Source organism: Ursus americanus, chromosome 21 (assembly GCF_024610735.1).
Source record: "Ursus americanus isolate L20-20 chromosome 21, mUrsAme1.1.p, whole genome shotgun sequence".
In the NCBI taxonomy this organism is placed as follows: domain Eukaryota; kingdom Metazoa; phylum Chordata; class Mammalia; order Carnivora; family Ursidae; genus Ursus; species Ursus americanus.
In genome coordinates, this window is record NC_142147.1 from 23,640,128 (window position 1) to 23,659,207 (window position 19,080).

The 19,080-nt window shown below is 40.4% G+C and overlaps 1 protein-coding gene across 3 annotated transcripts in view; it reads left to right on the plus strand.

Moving 5' to 3' along the window:
* TANGO6 (transport and golgi organization 6 homolog) overlaps positions 1–19,080 on the plus strand; it is a 178,871-nt gene that overhangs the window by 57,772 nt on the left and 102,019 nt on the right. For all 3 annotated transcript variants that reach the window (XM_045814979.2, XM_087870527.1, XM_087870528.1), the window contains 3 exons: positions 4,670–4,804; positions 11,989–12,498; positions 15,924–15,981. In XM_045814979.2, coding sequence (XP_045670935.2) covers positions 4,670–4,804; positions 11,989–12,498; positions 15,924–15,981 — 703 coding nt within the window. The remainder of the gene's footprint in view (positions 1–4,669; positions 4,805–11,988; positions 12,499–15,923; positions 15,982–19,080) is intronic.

Genomic DNA, 19,080 nt, shown 5'->3' on the forward strand with positions numbered 1-19,080 from the left:
TCCAATCGATTCCATTTACAATAGCACCAAAAATCATAACAATATCTCGAAATTAACTTAACCGAGAGGTAAAGGATCTATATTCTAGAAACTACAGATCACTGTTGAAAGACATTGAAGAAGACGCAAAAAGATGGAAAACCATTCCATGCTCATGGATCGGAAGAATAAACATGGTTAAAATGCCTATGCTACCCAGAGCAATCTACACTTTCAATGCCATCCCAATCAAAATACTAATGACATTTTTCAAAGAGCTGGAACAAACCACCCTTAAATTTGTGTGGAACCAGAAAAGGCCCCGAATCCCCAAGGAAATGTTGAAAAGGAAAAACAAAGCTGGGGGCATCACAATGCCAGATTTCAAGCTGTACTACAAAGCTGTGATCACCAAGACAGCATGGTACTGGCACAAAAACAGACACATAGACCAATGGAACAGAATAGAGACTCCAGAAATGGACCCTCGGCTCTATGATCAACTAATCTTTGACAAAGCAGGAAAAAACATCCAGTGGAAAAAAAGACAGTCTCTTCAATAAATGGTGCTGGGAAAATTGGACAGCTATATGCAAGAGAATGAAACTTGACCACTCTCTCACACCATACACAAAGATAAACTCCAATTGGATGAAAGACCTCAATGTGAGACAGGAATCCATCAAAATCATAGAGGAGAACATAGGCTGCAACCTCTTTGACATCAGCCACAGCAACTTCTTTCATGGCACATCTCCAAAGGCAAGAGAAACAAAAGAAAAAATGAACTTGTGGGACTTCATTAAGATAAAAAGCTTCTGCACAGCAAAGGAAACAGTCAAAAAACCTAAGAGGCAGCCCACGGAATGGGAGAAGATATTTGCAAATGACACTACAGATAAAAGACTGATATCCAGGATCTATAAAGAACTTCTCAAACTCAATACACGAAAAACAAATAATCAAATCAAAACATGGGCAGAAGATATGAACAGATACTTCTCCAATGAAGACATATAAATGGCTAACAGACACATGAAAAAATGTTCAAAATCATTAGCCATCAGGGAAATTCGAATCAAAACCACATTGAAATACCCCCTTATGCCAGTTAGAATGGCAAAAATTGACAAGGCAAGAAACAGCATATGTTGGAGAGGATGTGGAGAAAGGGGAACCCTCTTACACTGTTGGTGGGAATGCAAGTTGGTACCGCCACTTTGGAAAACAGCGTGGAGGTCCCTCAAAAAGTTAAAAATAAAGCTACCCTATGACCCAGCAATTGCACTACTGGGTATTTACCCCAAAGATACAGACATAGTGAAGAGAAGGGCCATATGCACCCCAATGTTCATAGCAGCATTGTCCACAATAGCTAAATTGTGGAAGGAGCCGAGATGCCCTTCAGCAGACGAATGGGTAAAGAAGATGTGGTCCATATATACAATGGACTATTACTCAGCCATCAGAAAGAACAATTACCCAACATTTGCAGCAACATGGACGGCACTGGAGGAGATCATGCTAAGTGAAATAAGTCAAGCAGAGAAAGACAATTATCATATGGTTTCACTCATTTATGGAACATAAGAAATAGCAGGGAGTCGGTAGGACTATGGACCCTTTGGACCTTTCTGTATTTGGATCTCTGTACTTGGCAAAGTAGAAGTGCTTTATATGATTTTTTTCTCATATATTAAAAATACTTAAGTAACACGTGCTCATTGTAGAAACATTAAACAACAAAGAAGTGCATAATTTAAGAAGTATGGACTTCTGATTAAAGATAGTATATTGAACACATGTGTTTATCTGCTCCTTCTGGAAACCACAGGGGCCGACAGAGCAGGAGAGGAGAGACAGCAGATAAAAGAGAGTAACAGCATTTGGAAACTGGAAAATAACGGCTGATGTAGCAACTATGAAAATGGAGAGCTCTATGTGCCTGCATGGGAGAAGTCAAGAAGCAAAGCACTATACCTCAGTGAAGGTGTTCACATTTTATTTTGAAAAGAAAAAAAAAAAAAGCACACTACGTCTCATTGCAGATCACCGGAAGGACTGGAGGAGCTAGATCAGCTGTAAAGACAAAGCTAAATTTAGAGCTTAAAACAGGTTGAAAGGCTCTGCAAGGTTCGGTAGACCCCTTGATTCTGTCCTCAAAATTTTTTTTTTTTTAAAGATTTTATTTATTTATTTAACAGAGATAGAGACAGCCAGCGAGAGAGGGAACACAGCAGGGGGAGTGGGAGAGGAAGAAGCAGACTCATAGTGGAGGAGCCTGATGTGGGGCTCGATCCCATAACGCCGGGATCACGCCCTGAGCCGAAGGCAGACGCTTAACCGCTGTGCCACCCAGGCGCCCCCTGTCCTCAAATTTATACAGACACCTCCCCTCCCCAGCGAAAGCCCGGAGGCATGTTCTTGAAAGAGGTTGAACTTGGGTGGCAGCACCAAACTGAAAACCTGGAGGGTTAGGTTGCTGTCTACAGACTCAACAGTGAGGCCTCAGCCCGCTCCCACTCGACTGCCAGAATGGTGGCAAAAGGTTTATACATCCCCGTGGGAAGTGGGGGAGAATTTAGGGGATTCACATCTGTAACACGTTCAGAATAGTACCTGGTAAATAGCAAATGTTTAATGTTATTATTAAGCACCTAAACCATTAAAAGTGGTTTCCTCTCTAGAGCCACAACCAGACGGGAAGAAGTGGGGTGGGGCACCGCTGTTTTTCAGTATAAACTTTCAGGAATAGTTGGCTTTTTAGATTATGTAACATTACAAAAATGGTTAAGTAAAAAGTAAAAGTGTCTCCCTCCTCTCCACAACGTATGTAAATTCTAGAACACGCTTCAGTTACATACCTGTCCTTGTGGCTGGCAGCCCCACCAGTCACAGGAAATGAGTAGTAACTGGGAGGAGCTGTTATCCAGATGGGTGTCGTGGTTCTGTTGTTAGAAGAAAAAAGCTTGGGGGAAAAGGCACTTCATGGATGACAGTAACAGCTGGCTATCAAACCACAGTTTACAGCTCTGAGGTGTTTTGTTTTGGGGGGTTTTGGGGTTTTTTTTACATACATACATACAGAGTTTCTTTCTTAACAACAATAGGATCATACTGCTTGTTTTGGAGCATCTTATATATATATGTATTTTGAGGAAGGACTTAGAGAAAGTGGAAAGGCTAGATAGTTCTTTTCCAGCAATTTAACAATACATTTGTGCTGAAGTAGAAGCTTCCTATAATCAAGGGGTGCTTTAGAAAACTCTAACGCAAAATAGGTGGCCCAAGATGGTAAAGGCCAGTGTCCTTAACTTCTAATATCAGTAAAGTCTTAGGCTTGAGAGGGTGGTAAAAATTGCCATAACCAGCATTGTTCATTTCAGTAAGTGGAACTTTTAATAACCTTTCTAGTTTCCTGCCTTGCTCCAAAGACAAGTGGTAACAAGCCATTCTCCTGACTTTAAGCTTGCAATAAAGACTCTAGCATAGCATGTGATTTGCCCAGAGAATTAAACATGCAAGCTTGCATGGTATTTAGAGGCTTATTATGACCTATCTCAGCTGTACCACTTTCAAAATGATTTTTCCCTTTTGAGCCATTAATCCTGGATATGCGTGCGTGTGTGCGTGTTTGCACGTGTGTGCATGCACATGACAGATGTGTGTGTGTTTGCTTTTATTCAAAGGTATTTCTACTTAAGGTGATTAATACAAGTGCAGTTAAAATGATGCTGACCAAATTAATTCCATTTGAAGCTTAGTTGCTAGCCAAATGCTATATAAAATCTTAAATACGAATAATCTTAATCCTTTAAAAATATTTGATACTTAGAAAATGACTCTGGAACATTTGTACAGATTGTTTGAGGACTCAATTCTAGATAAAATTGAGTGCTTCTTCCCCCATTCTTTGCTTACTGGAATCAGACTGTCATAACCAGGTTGAGGCAGGGGAGTCTTTGAGGAGGAAGCCTCATTAGGAGAAGCAGATCTAGGACCCTCTAAGATGGTCCAAAAGTATCAAATCACTTTCATTTTAATTTCTTGGTAAAATTCATAAAAACTCAAGGATGTTGGATTAGTATATTAAAACATTTGGGAAAGTATCAATGAGGTTTCTCATTTATTGATTGCATGACCTTGACCAGCTCACAGATTCTTCACCAAAAAATGAGGACAAGGATGCCTGGTTGGCTCAGTTAGTAGAGAATGTGACTCTTGATCGTGGGGTCATGAGTTTGAGCCCCATGTTGGGAGTAGATTTACTTAAAAAAAATGGGGGGGAGCGACTGGGTGGCTTAGTCTGTTCAGCGTCTGCCTTTGACTCAGGTCATGATCCCAGGATCCTGGGATTGAGTCCCGCATTGGGCTCCCTGCTCAGTGGGGTCTGTGCTTCTCTCTGCCCCTGTATCCCTCTCCTTCTGCCCCTCTCCCTGCTTGTGCTTTCTCTCTCTCTCTCTCAGATAAATAAACAAAATCTTAAAAAAAATGAGGACTGGAGCGTTGACCTCCTAGAGTTGACATGAGATGTAGGTGATACTGTGCACTGAGGACACTGAGCACTATGCCTGTTCTTACAGGTTCTCGCCTTCATGATGTTGATGAGGATGTAGACATAACATGTAAAGAGAATTTTGTGATTCTTTTCCTTAGTCCTCACCGATTCTAAATTCCGTTTCTGTCGCAGGTTGTGGACTTTGTAGCAGCCACGCTGCAGCGGGCGTGCGCAAGCTTGGCCCACCAGGCAGAGAGCACTGTGGAGTCGCAGACACTGAGCATGTCCATGGGGCTGGTGGCTGTCATGCTGGGAGGAGCGGTTCAGGTGAGTGGCAGACATGAGCCCAAGCAGGATGGAGGGAGGAGAGAAGAGAAAAACTTGTTGCTTCCCTTCTCACCCTTGTGAGAAATCAGAATGGCTGTTGTGCTTAGGAGAACGAGGGTAAACAAGTCAGGTTGTTAATGAGTATTCTCTCCAAAGTAGAGGACAAGAAAATTGTACGGCTTCCACCTCGTCACCTGTGTAGACTTCAGTATCAGAGTATCAGAAGGGTGGGGCTCTTTGTGACCTGGCACAAGTTTGATTTGGAAATACTCAGCACAGTGTTATGCATCTATGGAGAATACTAGCTTCTCTGTCCCTTACCCTAAGGTCTCTCCAAAGTTCAGCCCCTGACCCTACTGCCGTAGTTGGGGGAAAACTTGTGTAAACTGCTGATTGCTTAGGATTCCATCTGTTTTGAATAGTTCTGTTTTAGCACAGGATCCATTGTTCAACTCATATCATGTGGCATGTTAAAGCCTGTGTCCAGTGCATGTATTTTTTTTTTTTTAGATTGATTTATTTTAGAGAGAGAGAGAGAGCAGAACCGGGAGGGGTAGAGGGAGAGGGAGAGAGAGTCCCACGCAGACTCCACACTGAGCACAAAACCTGACATGGAGCTTGATCCCAGGACCCTGAGACCATGACCTGAGCCGAAACCAAGAGTCGGGCACTTAACTGATTATGCCACCCAGGCGCCCCACGTCCTGTATGTTTTACATACTGAATTTGTAATATTTAAATTCATTCATTCAAAAAATAGTGATTGCTTACTGCTGTGTGCCCACTAAGGGCCTGAGAATCCTGCCATGGACAAAGCAAACACGGTCCCTATCCTCATATAGTTTACAGCCAGTGAGGGAGTCAGACACCAAATAACTATTCGAAAAATATACTTAGAATTGAGTGAAGTGCTTGAAAAGAGAAGAGGAAGGTACCAAGAAAACATTGCATCTAACATAGGCTGGGAAGGTTTCACCGAGGAAGTACAAGTTGAAGCTAAGACTTGAATGGTGAATAGGGGTTTGGGGGTGTATGCAGTGCAGGTGGAGGCAGCTCTTTCAGTTCGACAAGCAGGAAGGAGTTTGGTGTACTTAAATACTGATGGAAGGCAAGTTTAGCTGAACTGTAGAGACCAAGGGTCAGAGGTGTGCCGGACAAGGAGGGGGGGGCACATGTGTTTGTTAGGAAACTGCGAGAAAGCATGATAAGCTTAGTGCGAGTATAATGAAATCTGACCCGAACTCAGACTGGTCATAACTCTTAGCGATGAGTGGGGAACCCTCTGGGAATGGATTTTTTAATGTGAAGATTCAAATCCGATACTGATTTGTGATATATTAGGATTTCCCTCCTTTTAGCCTGCCCTAAAGTGAAAAAGGAATTTTATTTGGGCCCATTGTAACGTGAAGCTCTTTTCTTGGTAGATTTACTCAGCACTTCAAATTTTGTATTTTCCAAGTAGTTTGAAGAGATCATTTCTGATTCAGTTTCTAAAGTCCTATTATATCCCTACTGTTAGAATTATCAAAGAAGGATTCACCAACAGAATAGTTTTTCTTAAGATGTGTTGTTATTGGATTTAGTTGGCCTGATTGGTTTTTGTTTTTCTGGTTAAGTATTAAGAACAGTCTTTGTTTCCATAAGTTGAGGGTTTTTTTGCTTTTCTTTTATTTAACACTTACAATTTTATACCACATCCCAAATGGAAAATAAAACACGGATATTTCCATTTTGCTTTCTAGAAGCCTGTTGTTGGGGAACTGGCAATGTAAATTAGTCATGTTTTAAGAGAGATTCATCTGATTGATGCAAATGTACATCCCTTACCTGTCCCTGCCCTTCCATGAGCCATTCTGACTCACTGATTACATCCTGGATTCCTCTGACTTTGCATTTAGTAAAGTGAACTTAAACACGTCACCCCTTTACTTTTGCCCTAGATATATTAGGTTTTTTTCTGTTTGATTCATGGATTTATAAGGGGCTTCTATAGTAATGCTGGGTTTCTGTTTTTGTATTAGAAAAAAAGTCATGATTCTTAATTATGTTTTCAGACAGTCATTGTCAGGCAAAGTCTTTGCTTCGGAGTCTAGATTATACTATACCTACCCCCGATTACAGTTCACTGTTTTAGCTAATGAAACAGAATCTAACAGCGTTTAAACCTTTCTTTCCTTTCTAATTTATGTAATTAAGTTGATTATTAGAACAGTGTCTGGGAAGAGGAGTTAGTTTGGAGAAAGTGTAGGTCTAAGACTGCTAACAAGACAAGTGTTATTCCACACACATTCTCTAAATTTCAGGGTAAAAGTGTGACGCTGGTAACTTCCCTGTCCTCTTAGGGAGTTCATTAACAGTGTTCCAGGGCCCATCAGGTCCCCTAAAGCACTGCTGCATGGAGCTGATGTGAGCTTTGGTGCTCAGGGTGGTGGGGCTGGAACTCGAACTGAAATCCTGAGATCGCATACCACATTTTCTGACAGTATCATAGAGTGAACTCATTCAAGAAATATTTATCATGTGCCTCTTTGTCTTCATGGAGTTTGCCTTCTAGTGGCTGCGATTAATCCAGTGAATTCTTCATTTTTTTAATAAGATTCATATTTCTGTATCTCATGTGTATCTTTATGTGTCGCTCATTATAAATCAGGCCATACTGCGTGCTGACTTAGAACAAAATAAAAATACCACTTGTAAATAAATTCAGTGACATTATAAATAAGAACCGGGCATGTAAACTACTCAGCTGAATATCTGAAGAAATATAGATGATATATAGAAACGAGAACACAAAGAATAAACATTAAGTATTTTATGGAATTAGGAATTCTTAGGTCAGCATTTTATTGCTGGAAGAGACCCTTGGATTTTTCCAAAATAGTGATTCTCACTGGAGCAGGATAAGGCAGGATGAGACTTTGTACGCCCCTTAGGTGAGCTTTGTAAAGCCTCATGGGGCTTTTTCAGTGTACACGTGCCCTTCTCTGCTGCCAGTTGGTTCTCATATGCTTACCTTAGCAGGAATGCTCTGTCCCACCGGTCACTACCCTCAATCCCATCCATACCCCCAGTCCAACCCCCAGTTCTTAAATTTGAAAACTTGGAGAAATTCAGAACAACTCCCCATCTAACTGGTTCATTCCTGACACCCTACAAGAAATCATAGATGGCGGCTGACATAGCTCTGCTCATTCCACTCTTGAAGTATTCCAGAGACTCCAAAAGAGACACAGCCAGGTAAAGGAATCTGTCACTCACTTGAGGGCTTCAGGCCTCAGGGCCTTCACGCAGAATTCTGAAGTCTGGATATGAGATCTGTGCTGAGAAGTAAAAATGAGGGCTGTCTGGTTAATTTTCAATTTGATATGGCCCTTGGTGACCCTTGAAAAATAATTAATGATTACTCAGTGGTTCCATTTTCTCATCTATCAATTAAGTGAATATTACTTTATACCTCAAAAATTTTTTGAACATTTATGAACAAAATAGTTGGCACCTGTAGTCTTGGATTTCCCTGATTATTCTCATAGTGGGAAATCTATAGGTTTATGAAGCTGAAAGAGTGCATAACTTTAATTTTAAGTCTTATAAACTATTTGATTCAGAATCTACCTACTTGCGTATGATGATTAGAGAAGTTACCCAATTGAATAAGATGAATCCCACAATGACTAAGACATTTGAAAACTGGAAGAAAAGGTGGTTGGGTTTTTTATTAATAGACTATTTTTTAGAGCAGTTTTAGGTGCACAGCAAAACTGAGCCAGGAGGTACAGAGATTTCCCACATACCTCCTGCCCCACAGAGCATCACCTCCCCAACTAGAAACATTCTGCACAGTAGTGATACATTTGTTGCTATCAGTGATCGTACACTGACACATTATCACTCACAGTCTGTAGTTTACATTACGGTTCACTCTTGGTATTGTACACTCTATGGGTTTTGACAATTGGATAATGACATGTATCTATTATTATAACATTGTTCATAATAGGTTCACTACCCTTAAAATTCTTTGTGCTCTGTCTATTAATCTCTCCCATCAAACCCTTGGCAACCATTGATCTTTTCACTGTTTCCACAATTTTGTCTTTTCCAGAATGTAGCTTAGTTGAGATCATACACTATGTAGCCTTTCCATACTGGCTGCTTTCACTTAGTAGTATGCATTTAAGGGTCTTCCATGTCTTTCAGGTTTGATAGCTCATTTCTTTTTAGTGCTGAATAATATTCCATGGTCTGGATGTACCACAATCTATTTATCCCTTCACCTACTAAAGGACATCTTGGTTGCCTCCACGTTTTGGCAATTATGAATAAAGCTGCTATAAACATCTATGTGTAGGTTTTTGTATGGACATAAGTTTTCAAGTCATTTGGGTAAATACCAAGGAGCTCAGTTGCTGGAGCATATGGTAAGAGTATGTTTAGTTTTGTAAGAAACTGCCAAACTGTCTTACAAAAGTGGCTGTACCATTTTGCATTCCCACCAACAGTGAATGAGAGCTCCTCTTGCTTCACATCCTCACCAGCATGTGGTGTTGTCAGTGTTTTGGATTTTAGTCATTTTAAGAGGTGTGTGATGGTATCTCGTTTTAATTTGCAATTCTCTGGTGACATGCGATGTTGAGCATCTCTTCATATGCTGTGTATCTAATAGATCTTCTTTGGTGAGGTGTCTGTTCAGATCTTTTGCCCATTTGTAAATTGGGTTGTTTGTTTTCTTATTGTTGAATTTTAAGAGTTCTTTGTGTATTTTGGATAACCATCCTTTATCAGATGTGTCTTTTGCAAGTATTTCCTCTTAGTCTGTGACTTGTCTTCTTTCTCTTGACATTGTCTTTTGTAGAGTAAAAATTTAAAAATTTTTACATTTTAATGAAATCTAGTTTATCGGTTATTTCTTTCGTGGATTTTTTTCTTGACTATTTTGTCTAAAAAACTCAGTGCCATACCCAAAGTCATCTAGATTTTCTCTTATGTTATCTTGTGAGAATTTTGTAGTTTTGCATTTTACATTTAAGTCTGTGATCCATTTTGAGTTAATTTTTGTGATAGTGTAAAGTCTGTGTCTAAATTCATTTTTTGGCAGCTCTTTCTGCCTACGGATCCTGTCCCTGTGCTATCATAAAAACACCTTCTTACACTGAAAAAAATTCATTTTTTTTTTGCACATGAATGTCTAGTTATTTAAGCACCACTTGTTGAAAAGTCTGTCTTTTCTCCATTCTGTTAACTTTGTTTCTTTGTCAGAGATCAGTGGACTATGCTGGAATCACTGTGTTGTACACATGAAACTAATGTAACATTGTGTGTCAACTGTATTCGGTTAAAAAAAACTTAAAAGATCAGTTGACTGTATATAGGTCTTTTTCTGGGTTCTCTATTTTGTTCCATTGGTCTATTTATCTTTTCATTTTTTTAAGATAAAATTACTGTATACAGTTGAAATGAAAAAGAGGCCATACATTGTAGCAGTAAGTAGATATTCCCATTTCAGATGCTTAAAGAAAAAGCAAATGTCCATAATACTACAGAGACACTGAATGAAGTCTAGCATAATGATAATACTCGCAAAATTATCTAAATATCTAATACTATCTATTACTAAAATATCTTTCCCAGTTCCACAGATTCCTGGTAAAACTGACCCTTTTCTTAGATACTTTTATTTCCGGACATACATACTCTCTTCTCCCTTTAAGATATAGTAATATTGGAACGGTCAGTTGTTGTACATATGCGGGTAGGTTAACATATGTTGCAAAGCTAGAAATTTTACCTTCTGTCCATTTTGCATAGTTCCTAATTGTTTAAACAAAGAAATCTGTGGGGAGTATATGGTGAAATTCTATAGGTACAAGCCTGACATGAACCTCAACTTTTTATTTATTTGGAAGGAAAGCGGTGGGGAAAATAAGCAGTAATAGTTCTGTGGACATAGAGTTTAAGTGAGAATATTGTATAGGTCCTATAAAGATGGTTGGTTGTTTGGTTAGATAATGAAGTGAATGAATGAGTAAGTAATAAATACCCCGCCTTGTTCTAAAAAGGATTTAAGACCTGCAGGGTTTTCAAATATCGGGGACTAATGAAGCCTCATATGATAATATTCCTAGTGTTTTCAAACAGAAAAGGATTATCATTGATTTTTTTTCTCTACTGACTGCACATGCGCTTTTCCTGGGAAGACATGTGGCATTATGCACAAAGCTCCTGGAGAGAATAAAACCTTACATAATTTCACTCTCACTCACTCTCACTTTTTCATCTTTTGCCAGTTATTGTCCCAATCCCTTCCAGACCTATGATGCCCTTGAATGGTGACCAGCTACTTTAGAAAATGTAGTTAAGAGCTGCTTTATTTGTTCGTTTGAGACTGTGTAGGGTAAGAGTGTGGACTCTGGAGCCAGACTTACTGAATTCATATCTTACCATCTTCCAGTTGTGTGAGCTTGTTACTTAACTGTTCTGTGTCTCAGTTTCCCCCGGTTATAATGTAGATAATAATCATAGCTAGATTATAGGGATATGGAATATGTGTGTATTTTTTTGTTTATCATATTTCATCTTAAAACATTTACATAGCACTTACTGTGTGTCGGGCACTAAGTACTTTGCTAATATTAACTCATCTTTTTATAGTAAAAGGTACATTAAAGTGAAAAAAATAATGCAAGAAAAAAGATAATAAAAATCAAAATATAATAATCTGGAAAAGAATTTCACCATCTGACTGAGTATTGAATGAAATCTGATATGGTAAGAATAGCTGTAATAGGTAAGTGTGTACAAAGGATGTAAACAGGCTGTTCACAGAAAAAGAAATGCAGACAGCCAATAAACATGAAAGGATGCTTAACAGCCCTGGTAGGTAGTCTGGCTAATGCAAATTAAAACATAAGATAACCATGTTTTTCCCACCAGGCTGTAAAAATTAAGTGTAATCATATGCATCACTGGTGTATTTTTAACTCAGAAAAGTACCTTCTCAGGGTAGGTATTTAATAAGTGTTAGCTGTAATTATTCAACAATAGTTACTGAGTACTAGACTATGCTGATTACACCATGAATAAGATATGCCCCCTGCCCCTCTTACTCAGAATGTTTCCTTGTGCTCAGGCATTATTAACATCTGTTATATTAATTTCGATTTGGCGTTTTTCATTTCATTTTGTAGTTGAAGTCAAGTGATTTTGCTATCCTGAAGCAATTGCTGCCTTTGTTGGAGAAGGTCTCCAAGGTGTACCCTGACCCTGTCATCCAGGAGCTCGCCGTCGATCTCCGTATCACCATCTCTACCCATGGGGCCTTTTCCACTGAGGCTGTCAGCGTGGCTGCCCAGAGTACCCTGAACAAAAAGGATCCACAAGGGAAGATGGAGGAGCAGCAACAAACCAGCCATGAAAGTTACAGTGATGATTCTCACCTCAAACAACAGCAAAGCCCTGAGAAATCCAAACAAACGGGCCTGAAATCTAATGCTCCACTCATTCCTCAGGAGGTCAGGGGGCCCAGAACTATTACAAACCAGAAATCTGGAAGTGTAACCACAGACCAGCTCCAGGAGGTTCTTTTATCAGCTTATGATCCTCAAATTCCAACCCGGGCTGCTGCTCTGCGAACTCTTTCCCGCTGGATAGAGCAGAGAGAAACAAAAGCCCTTGAGATGCAAGAGAAGCTTCTCAAGGTGAGTAGAACATACTGGCAAAACACACGCACACAGAGTGGGGCAGCTTTCCAGGAGCCTTGACTGTGTATCAAGCACTGCCCCAGACTACCCTAAGGGAAATTGTAATTGTTCTGAGGAGGCAAGACATAGACACAGGAAAGGCTTAGATAACCACTTGAGACCACTCAGTTGAGCCTGGACAGGAAAGAAAAGGGGATGAACAGCATGAGCTAATTCCCAAGAAGCTACCTGTTTTTTTCTGGCCCCTTTTAAGAGAGGAATTGTGCAGAACTGGACCTCCCCCTTTCCCTAACCTCCCGCCTTCTCCCCCCATCATAGTGAAGAAGCTGTTCTTTACATCAGAGATGTATGTGGGAGAAAATATATGCTTAGTTGAGGATCTTTTCCCTTTTGTGGGAGTTCTCCTGACCTCAGTATGGGTTAGAGATTAAGAGCAAAGGGTCTAGAGACTACTGATCAAAACCCAGATCAGTTCCTTGGATAAGTCCTTTAAATTTTCTGAGCCTCAATTTCTACATCTGTCAAGTGAGGGTAATAACAATAGGACCCACTTTATGTTGAAAGATTTAGGGGCACCTGGTTGGCTCAGTCGGTACAGCATACAAGTCTTAGTCTCAGGGTTGTGCGTTTGAACCCCACATTAGGCGTAGAGATTACTTAAAAACAAAATCAATCTATCTATCTATCTATCTATCTATCTATCTATCTATCTATCTATCTATTTATCTATTGTTATTTTTAAAGATTTTATTTGTTTATTTATTTGACAGAGAGAGAGAGAGCATAAGCAGAGGGAGTGGCAGGTAGAGGGAGAGGGAGAAGCAGGCTTCCCGCTGAGCAAGGAGCCTGACGTGGGGCTCGATCCTGGGATCATGACCTGAGCCGAAGGCAGAAACTTAACAAACTGAGCCACCCAGGTGCCCCCAAAAACAAAATCTTAAAAAAAAAAAAAATTTTTTTTAAAGATTTTATTTATTTATTTGACAGAGAGAAAGAGAGAGAGGGAACCCAAGCAGGGGGAATGGGAGAGGGAGAAGCAGGTTTCCTGCTGAGCAGGGAGCCTGATGCGGGGCTCGATCCCAGGACCCTGGGATCATGACCTGAGCCAAAGGCAGACACTTAATTACTGAGCCACCCAGGTGCCCCAAGAAAGAAGATTTAAAATAAAATAGTCCAGGGTGCTTGAGTGGCTTAGTCGGTTAAGCATCTGCCTTCAGCTCAGGTCATGGTCCCAGGGTCTTAGGATTGAGCCCCACGTTAGGTTCCCTGCTCAGCGGGGAGCCTGCTTCTCTCCCTCCCACTGCTGCTCCCCCTGCTTGTACTCTGTCTCTCTCTGTCAAATAAATAAATAAAATCTTTTAAAAAAAATCTTTAAAAAAAATAGTCCACGTAGGGGCATCTGGCTGGCTCAGTTGGTAGAGCAGGCAACTCTTGATCTTAGGGTTGTGAGTTCGAGCCCCATATTGGGCATAGAGCTTACTTAAAATAAATTTAAAAATAAGAGACTTTAGAGGGAATGAATGCAGCCCTGCTGACACCTTGGAAAAAAAAAAACAGTCTATGTAAAGCACTAGTTATAGTGATAGGCACATTACGAGCATCTAATAAAGGTTCACTGTTATTATTATTATTATTATTATTATTATTATTATTATTATTATCATCTCTTTCATATACTTTAGCCACTAGACTAAGAGTTATAATTCTGATTGAAAACATTCATCTTTAGTCACTAAAGTATTAGAACCAATAGTGTGATAATAGTAACTGCTATTGGGGGCGCCTGGGTGGCACAGTTAGTTAAGCGACTCTTGGTTTTGGCTCAGGTCATGATCTCAGGGTCGTGAGATGGAGCCCTGTGTCCAGCTCTGTGCTCAGTGCAGAGTCTGCTTGAGTTTCTCCATCCCTTTTCTTCTTCCCCTCCCCCTCCTCAAATAAGTTAATAATAATAATAATAACTGCTGTTTATTGAGCCAGATCCTGTATCTTTCAGATATTATCTCCAGTCCTCATAACAGCTGCAATATTGGTATTATCCCCATTTTATAGATGAGAAAACCAAGTTCTAGAAATGTGCCAAGGATTTGCTGCCATTGAAATATTGCTGGAAACCTCAAAGTGTATATCTCCTTGGAGTAATCATCAAAAATATCCCTTCTTACAGCTATTTAGATGGTGAATGCTGTGAACATCTTTGGAATTTTCTTTGACTTATTTAACCTTCATCTTCTGTGCATGATTGGTCAGGTCCTGTCAATTATTTTTCCAAGAAGTCCCTCAAATATATCTGTATCTCTTCCTCTTTATTCCCATGGCCACTACCCCAGATTAAGCTTCCTTTACTTACATGATCCCCACCCCTTCCAGCCTGGCCCTCTGTCCAGTTGAACTAATTTAGCTCTTCCTAAGGTGCTGCAGTTGTGGAGACCACAAGAATCACTGTGCCAGCAAAGGATGCATCACTATATATGGAACAGACACCCTTCCTCCCCCCAGATGCCAAGCAGGAAGCACATGAGCACATGGCTCCCATCTTTCTCTGGCCCTCATTTTAAGACCTAAACTTAACATGTCACTGTCCTATCTTCTAGATAAGCAGTACCCTCTGCCTTGCACACCCTGTCACACCCTGGTGCATTCCTAAATTGAGAGATAATCCGTTGAAAATAATTTGTTACTAATGTCAATTGAAGTGCCAAGATTTGCAAAAGGTTTAAAAAAATAAATTAGAGGGGCGTCTGGGTGGCTCAGTCGTTAAGCGTCTGCCTTTGGCTCTGGGCGTGATCCTGGCGTTCTGGGATCGAGCCCCACATCAGATTCCTCTGCTGGGAGCCTGCTTCTTCCTCTCCCATTCCCCCTGCTTATGTTTCCTCTCTCACTGGCTGTCTCTCTGTCAAATAAATAAATAAAACTCTTTAAAAAAAATAATAAATTAGAACAGACTCAAGGTTATTCCAATAACATCTCTGTCACTTGCATTCCCATATACTTTCTGAGAGCAAGAGAAAAGGATCAAATTATAGCAAATATGCCATCAATTGGACCTAACCCCAAATGTGGCATCTCGTGTGGCATGACTGGTAGTCTCTTGTGACACAGGTGAGAATGTTGTCTCCCATGGGCAGTACTGGAGAAAATGTTGAGGATTTTTCTCCCAGATTTTGGTTTCCATGCCTACTTCTGTTATATACTTAGCCGCTTCAAGAAATATCTCCCCCTAACTTGCCACCCTTCTTTAGCTATTATAAAAATGGGACTTCAAACATATACACTGTTTCCCCTATAAGATTCTGAAGTCAGACCAGTGTCTAGCTAAGACAAACAAGAAGAAAGGCATTTATTCTGTTGAGACTGCTCTAAGGGGCTCTCAAATCTTGTTTGCTCTTTGCAAATCATATCACTGCTCTATTTTGTGGTTCCAGATATTCTTGGAGAATTTGGAGCATGAAGACGCTTTTGTATATCTGTCTGCTATTCAAGGTAAGTTAGTCCTGGTTAAAGGACTTTGAGTCTGTGGACCAAAGATTGTAGCCTGTATGTTTGCACAAAATCTCTAAAGTCATGGAACTACAAGACCGTTGGTCATTTTGTCCATCTTCCTGCCTCCTAGCTAGTACTCAATTTAAGTCATAATAATAATATTCCTGGATGGTTCCCTAAGGGTTCTAATAGAATTTCAGTGTCTGATAATGATGATGAGGTCTTTATTATTCTATAGATTAAAGCCCATTTCTTCTCATTCAAGGAGGTAAAAAATGGCTCCCACATTAACTCTCATTACCTTAACCTTTCATGTACTTGACTACTGGTAGAATGCACCCTTGCTTTCCCTTTAAACTAAAAGAATCTCATAGTATCTAATATTTTTTCATCAAAATGTTTTTTGCAATCATTTTATTTCTCTTGTGTGATTCTTTGTTGCTCTCCCCATCTCCATTGATTTGTGGGTTCCAAATCTTTTTTTTTTTTTTAAGATTTTATTTATTTTGAGAGAGAGGGAGAGAGAGAGAGCATGAGTGAGGGGGAGGGGCAGAGGGAGAAGGAGAAGCAGACTCCCTGCTGAGCAGGGAGCCTGATGCGGGCTCAATTCCAGGACCCTCAGATCATGATCTGAGCCAAAGGCAGATGCTTAACCCACTGAACCACCCAGGCACCACCCCCCAACCACCCTTTTTTTAAGGTTGTGGATTCCAAATCTACAGAGAGATGTCAGGAACAGGGATGTAGAGTAAAGGAACCCTTCCTATAAGGGTGAGAATCAGACATGGTGAGAAGGTCAGTTATCTCACAGCTTCTCTTGGCTCCACTGGTGGAGTGTAATTGTCAAGTGCTAGGACTCTGGGGGTGCCTGGGTGGCTGGCTAGGACCCTGGGGTTGAGTCCTGCAACGGGCTCTTTACTCAGCAGGGAGTCTGCTTCTCCTTCTGCCTGCTGCTCTCCCTGCGTGTGCTCTCCCTCTCTGACAAATAAATAAATATAATCTTAAAAAAAAAAAAAAGAGCTAGGACTCAGGGACAGACCACCTGGGTGTACCTCTGTTCCTCTGTTGCTCAGCTGTATGGACTTTGGCAAATTACTTAATCTCTCTGGGCTTCAATTTCATATCTGTAGAAAGGGGGCTAAATAGAAATGTAAAATGGCACAGCTAATTTGGAAAACAGCCTGGCAGTTTGTCAGAAAGATAAGCATAGAGTTACCACTTGACGCAGCAATTGCACTTCTAGGTGTATATACTCAGGTGGATTGAAAACGTATGTCCCCGCAAAAACTTGTACCTGAATATTCGTAGCAGCAATAGCCGAAAGCTGGAAGCAACACAAATACCCATCGGTTGATGAATGGATAAACAAACTGTCCTTTATCCATACAATGGAATATTATTCGGTCATTACAAAAAGAAAACACTGAAACATGGAAGGGATGAACCTTGAAAACATCATAAATGGAAGAAGCCAGTCACAAAAGACCACATATTGTACGGTTCCTTTATATGAAAGTTCAGAATAGGGAAATTTATAGAGACAGAAACTAGGTAAGTAGTTGCCTAGGGCTGGCAGAAAAGGGGAGAGAATTGGGAGGTAAGAGCTGAAGGGTCAGTATTGCTTTTTGGGGAGATGGAAACATTTAAAATTGATTGTGGTGATCATTGCACAACTCTGTCAGTATTGTAGGAACCACTGAATTGTAAGTTGGCAAATATTATGATATGTGAATTATATCTCAATAAGCTGTTACCAAAAAAATTAAAATTTAATAGGTGGGGGAGGGATAAAACTCTCAGAGCTTAAAAAGATACGATGATTAAATGGAATGTGGTAGATAGGATCCTGGAACAGAAAAAGGGCATTTGGGAAAAACAAAGAGAATCTGAGTAAATTATGGACTTTAGCTGATAATAAAATGTCACTGTTAGTTCCATTAATTGTGACGAATGTACCATGCTAATGCAAAGTTAATAGGGGCAACTGGGTGTGGAACATATGAGAACTCTCTATGCTACTTTTCAATAATTCTGTAAATCTAAAACTGTTCTATCTTAAAAAGTCTATAAAGGGAGGTTAATATTAGGATTAAATGTGTTAATACCTTGAAAGTGCCTAGCACAGGGACACCTGGGGGTCAGTCGGTCAAGTGTACGACTCTTGATTTCGGCTCAGGTCGTGATCTCAGGGTCATGAGATGGAGTGTGACATCAGGCTCCACGCTCAGTGTGGAGTCTGCTTGAGATTCTCTCTCCCTCTCCTCTGCCCTTTCCCCCACTCGCACACACACACATTCTCTCTCTCAAAAAAAATAAAATCTTAAAAAAGAAATGCTTAGCACGCAGTAAATGTTCAAATAGGGTTAGCTGTTATGAACTGAATGTCATCATCATCATCATTATATTACTACTGCTTCTGTTGTTAGACTGCTGGATAATGTGGTGATACATGTAACTTCTCAGATCTAAAGTTTGAGTAGGTAGACTCTACCAGGTAGTTATTGCTATGTAACAAACCACCCCAACTCTGAGTATTTAAACAGCAATCATTTATTATCACTCAGGCCTCTGTAGACCAATGGAGGTCAGCTGATGTAGGCTGGGTTTGGGCGGACACTTCTGCTTTTCCCTGCAGGTCTGTGGGCCGGCTGCGACAGCTCTGCTGCGCCTGTTCCTGGTCATCCCTGGACCAGTGGCCGACCAGGGCGTGTTGTGGTGATGGCAGAAGTGTAAGAGAATAAGAATAAACTCAAGAGGACTTTTGAGGCCTAAGCTTGGAATGAGCATCCTATCACTTCTGCCTCATACTGTTGGCTAAAATAAGTCAATGTGGCCTAGCCCAAAAGTCAAGAGGTAGAGAAATATAGTCCCTTTCGTGGGACAAACTGCCAGGTCATAGAGCAAAGGACATGAATTCAGGGAGAGGTGAAGAATTGAAGCCGGTAATACAGTCCTTCACTGATGTGTTCTGTTTATCTGCAAAAGGCAAGGTCCCCTATGAGCACGAGGCATGCTTAGGCCTTTATTGGTTACTTATTTCTTGGTATAATTTGGGTACGCTGTGTACTGATCTGGTTAGTTAAAGCTTAAGAGAAAGTG